Source organism: Triticum aestivum, chromosome 4D (assembly GCF_018294505.1).
Source record: "Triticum aestivum cultivar Chinese Spring chromosome 4D, IWGSC CS RefSeq v2.1, whole genome shotgun sequence".
In the NCBI taxonomy this organism is placed as follows: Eukaryota; Viridiplantae; Streptophyta; class Magnoliopsida; order Poales; family Poaceae; genus Triticum; species Triticum aestivum.
Genome location: NC_057805.1, coordinates 469,226,332 through 469,231,459, shown reverse-complemented (window position 1 = coordinate 469,231,459; position 5,128 = coordinate 469,226,332). Strand labels below are relative to the sequence as shown.

Here is a 5,128-nt window from a genome sequence, read left to right as displayed (position 1 = left end):
TGGGTAGATTAGATTGGGTCGATGGATCTAGCCAGTAGTCCTACGGATCAAGACCAGTGGCCGTTTACGAAAAAAAAAAAGAAGACCAGTGGCCGTTCAAGTTCAACGCCCGTGAGTGTGTTCGTTCGTGGGTATTCCCCCGCCGGTCGGGTCCAAAATGATTGGTGGGTAGGCGTACATGCATGCCAAGAAACGTGCGTGCATGACTCGGCGGTCAACCACGTGCGTCGCCAAGCTCCTCTCCCAGAGAGAGAGAGAGCGTAGAGAGGATGGCATGGCCGTCGAAGAGATAGCTCCGAATGCATGCAGCACATGGTGGACGCGCGCGCGCGCCGAGCCGCAAACTGCGAATGTACGTGTGCAACTAGAGCTCTATATAAGCGGACGTACGCGCCCCTACCTGTTCATCGATCCAAGCCACACTCGAGGAGTTCATCGGCCTCTTTTGTAGAAGGTGATAGCTAGAGATCGACCTCGTGCGCGCATACGTACGCTGAAATGGAGGTTAACTACGCGGAAGCGGGCCAGGTTGCTCCCACCAGCAGAAGCGCGGTGCTGAAGCCGGCGTACGCCGCGCCGCACCCGCTGGCCGGCGGCAAGGTCCAGCTGACCGTCTTCGACCGCGCCGCCATCGACACCTACGTCCCCATCGTGCTCGCCTACCCCGCCCCGGCGCCGTCCAACCAGGCGCTCAAGGAGGGCCTCCTCCGGGCCATCGCGCCCTACCCTCACCTGCTGGGCCGCTTCGCCCTCGACGGCCACGGCCGGCGCGTCCTGCACCTCAACAACGAGGGCGTGCTTGTCATCGAGACCGACGTCCCGGCCGACTTGGCCGACGTGCTCGCCGCCGGCGGCATGGCCACGGACGTCGCCGGCTTTTACCCTACAGTGCCGGAGGTACTGTCACGTCACATTCACATAGTACTATTCATGCATGCATGCATTCAGTGGTTTTGATTGTACGAAGTGCTGATGTGTTTTTCAATTACAGGACAGCGTTGGACCGGCGCTGCTGCAGATCAAGCTCAGCCGCTACAGGTGCGGCGGCCTCCTGCTCGGCGTGATATGCCACCACCACATCGCCGACGGCCACGCCGCGAGCACTTTCTACGGCTCGTGGGCGACCGCGGTGCGTGAGGGCAAGGGCTTCACCTTGCCCTCCCCATTCATAGACCGCGCGTCCACCGCCGTACCTCGCAGCACGCCCAAGCCGGTGTTCGACCACCGGTCCATCGAGTTCAAGGGGGGAGAAGGCAGCGGCTCCAGCCAGCCCCATGCCGTTCTCCCCATGGACAAGATCAGGAACATCACGGTGCACTTCCCTGCAGAGTTCATCGCCGAGCTCAGGTCCCGCGTCGGCGCACGTTGCAGCACCTTCCAGTGCCTGCTGGCGCACGTGTGGAAGAAGGTCACGGCGGCGCGGGGTCTGAGCCCGGAGGAGTTCACGCAGGTGAGGGTGGCCGTGAACTGCAGGGGCAGGGCCAACCCGCCCGTGCCAATGGACTTCTTCGGCAACATGGTGCTCTGGGCGTTCCCGAGGCTCCAGGTCCGGGACGTGCTGGGCTTGAGCTACGGCGGCGTGGTCGGCGCCATCCGCGACGCCGCGGCGCGCATCGACGAGGAGTACATCCAGTCGTACGTGGACTTCGGCAGGGTGGCGGACGCGAACGGGGAGGAGCTCGCGGCGACGTCAACTTTCGGGACGATGCTCTGCCCTGACATCGAGGTTGACAGCTGGCTGGGGTTCAGGTTCCATCAGCTCGACTTTGGAACCGGGCCGCCCTCCGCGTTCCTGCCGCCGGGGTTGCCGGTCGAGGGGCTGATGGTCTTCGTGCCGTCGCGCACGGTGAAGGGCAGCGTCGACCTCTTCATGGCCCTCGCGGATGATCACGTTGCGCCGTTCAAGAGGATTTGCTACTCCCTGGATATTCTCCCATCGAGGATGTAATTAAGAAAGCGAAGCATGATGCGGTCGTTCTATGGTCAATTGCTTTTACAAAAATTCAAGGAATACACATCAATAAATAGGTTATTGTACACATCAATTTGTTCTTTGGCAAACAAACCAACTTAGTTTTTCTTTTGAACACACAAACCGATTTAGTTGATTAAACAAAGTGTATAAGATCGAAAAATACTAAAAATGTACCATGATTTTGAGCATGACTTTGGTGACACAAATAAGACCGTCCTAAAGGATCTTGACGAGCCGCACGGAGATCTTTCAGTGCGCTATATGGTCACGATGACCTTTGCAAGAGTATATACAATTCTACTCGTGAGCTCACATGCCCATGGGGGAATAGTACTCCCTCCGTCCCTAAATACAGTGTGCATTTTTTAGGTCAAACATTGTAATTTTTTAATCAAATTTATAGAAATTATTAACATCTAGAATACTAACTCAATTAGATTCATTATGAATATATATTTTCAGACGTATATGTCTATCAATGATATAGAAAAATATCATGTGTAAACTTGGTCAAAGTTGGTAAACTTTGGCTTTCACGAAAACCAACAATGCACATTATATTATAAAATGGAGAAAATAAAAAATAAAAAATGATATCTTGGAGGTGGCGCCTAAGCCTCACTCGACGAAGAAATAAAACTATTTAAACAAGCATATGATATCTTTTTTTTTTGCGGGGAACAAGCATATGATATCTTTTGTGGGACGGCTAAGGCCAAGTAGACAAACAAAGAAAAATAGTTAGTTTTTTTTTTCTTTTTAGGAAAGGAGGTTGACCTTCGGCCCCTGCATCAATCGATGCATGCAACCATATTATTAAAAAGGATAACAAGGTCTTAGGTTTCAAGGAAGCTCATAAACCGAGCCAAGAGAAAAAATAAATCTGTAAAGTGCCACATCCGGCAATAACGCGCCACATCCGGCGATAAAGAACAGACTACGATGCCTACACACCTAGTCTATTATTAGCTCGCCATCCAAATCGGCTGAAGATAGCCCATGCAACCGTCTCCCAGCGGTTGCATCCAATATCCAAAAGCTCCCTGAAATCCGCATGAGTGAGTAACGACCACATACAGATCCAAGCTGTAGCTCTGTAGATAACCTGCAAAAAGTTGGTGAAGTTTATCCCATTAAAGATCATATCATTTCTAGTGTTCCATATAGCCCAGAAAAGTGCACATATCCCTATCCGAATATTTTAGCTACGTGTGTCCACTCCATTAAGCCACGTCCCAAATAACGTGTTTATGCTCGTGGAGGGTTGAACGTTAAAAGCTATATGAATTGATTGCCATAACAATTTTGCAAGTGGACACTGGAGAAAGAGGTGTTTAATCGATTCATTTTGATCATAAAAACAACACCTGGAGCTACCAACCCAATTCCTTTTCAGCAAACTATCTTTGGTCAAAATAACTCCTTTGTGGACGAACCACATAAAGATTTTGATGCGAAGCGGAACTTTAATCTTCCATATGTGCAAAGACCTCGACAATGGCCCGGAATCAATTAAGTTCAAAAACATGGATTTCACAGAGAAAATTCCATTCGTGGTTAGCTTCCAACTAATGGTATCTGTCTGGTCCGAAAGTTGAACATCCATCAACCTACGGACCAGGTGGAGCCAAGCATTCCAACGTTCCCCTACAAGGGATCTCCTAAATTGGATATTAAGTGGCACCGAGTTTAATATTGTGGCGACATAATCCTCCTTACGTTGCACAATATTATATAAGGAAGGGCGTTGTAAAGCTAAAGGCGTCTCCCCTAGCCAGGTATCCTCCCAGAATCTAGTAGTGGTACCATTACCAACTAGGAATTTTACCCGTTGAAAGAAAGTTACTCTTCTTCTCATTAACCCCTTCCAAAAGGGTGAGTCCATTGGCCTTGCGTTAACTTGGGCCAAAGTCTTAGAGTGTAGGTATTTATTCCGCAAGATTTGTACCCACATGCCCTCGGTCTCAGTAGATAGTCTGTATAGCCATTTGCTAAGTAGACATCTATTCTTTACCTCTAAATTTTCGATCCCTAACCCACCCTGATCTTTTGGTCTACACATGATATCCCATCTAGCCAGTCTGTATTTCTTCTTGGCCTCATCACTTTGCCAGAAGAATCGGGATCTATAGAAGTCAAGTCTTTTCCGTACCCCTACCGGTACTTCAAAGAAAGATAAGAGGAACATCGGCAAACTCGTCAAAACCGAATTTATCAAAACCAGCTGACCTCCGTAAGACATTAGCTTGCCCTTCAGCAGCTTAGCTTTTTTTCAAATCTATCTTCAACACATTTCCATTCCTTATTCGTTAACTGTCGATGATGAATTGGGACCCCTAGATAACTAAAAGGTAAGGATCCCATTTCACAACCGAACAAGTTTCTATAATCGTCTTGTTCTTCTTTGGCTCTCTCAAAGCATAACAATTCGCTTTTATTGAAGTTGATTTTGAGCCCAGACAGTTGCTCAAAAAGGCATAAAACAAGCTTCATATTCCTAGCTTTTGCAAGATCGTGTTCCATGAATATTAATAGTATCATCCGCATATTGTAGAACGGAGACGCCCCCCTCTACAAGGTGGGGGACGAGTCCTCCTACTTGGCCACTCTCTTTAGCCCGACAATAACACTACAAAAAAAAGACACATCCGTGACATTTTGGGCCGAACGAATTTTTTTTCTGTCATACATATGACACTTCTATGACGATAATTGTGACAAAACCCGGTATCATCATAGATGTGGTGGGCTCCTACTTCTATGATAAAAAATCATGACCGAAAATGGGCTTTTCGTCCTGGGCGGGCCGAAGACGTAGCTGCATGACATTCTTTGGGCCGTCCATGACGGAAAAAACCGTGGTAGAAGCGAGGGCGAGGAAAATTTCGGCGAGTTCCCGGTTACGGTGGGAGGTCGGTGGCCGAGCGATGCGCGTTTCTCTCGTACACGTACGCGCGTGTGTGCGAGGCGTTGGCTCTAACTGAACCCGAGCGAGGCGTTGGGCTCTAACTGAACCCGAGCGATTGCACTGCATGCTACGCGTTACTGAACCCGAGCGATCGATCGATGACTGTTAACTGAACCCGATCGAGCGATTCCTTTGCTACTGCTGCTAACTGAAGCCGATCGATGCTGCCTCTGGGATGAACAGTG

General features: G+C 49.6%; 1 protein-coding gene across 1 annotated transcript; it reads left to right on the top strand.

The window, feature by feature from the left end:
* The first annotated feature begins 351 nt into the window (after positions 1-351).
* On the top strand, positions 352-2,098 carry LOC123100364 (tryptamine benzoyltransferase 1). The gene is made up of 2 exons (XM_044522299.1): positions 352-897; positions 992-2,098. Exons 1-2 carry the CDS (start codon positions 499-501, stop codon positions 1,946-1,948), a joined length of 1,356 nt encoding a protein of 451 aa, XP_044378234.1. The 5' UTR covers positions 352-498; the 3' UTR covers positions 1,949-2,098.
* Positions 2,099-5,128: the final 3,030 nt, after the last annotated feature.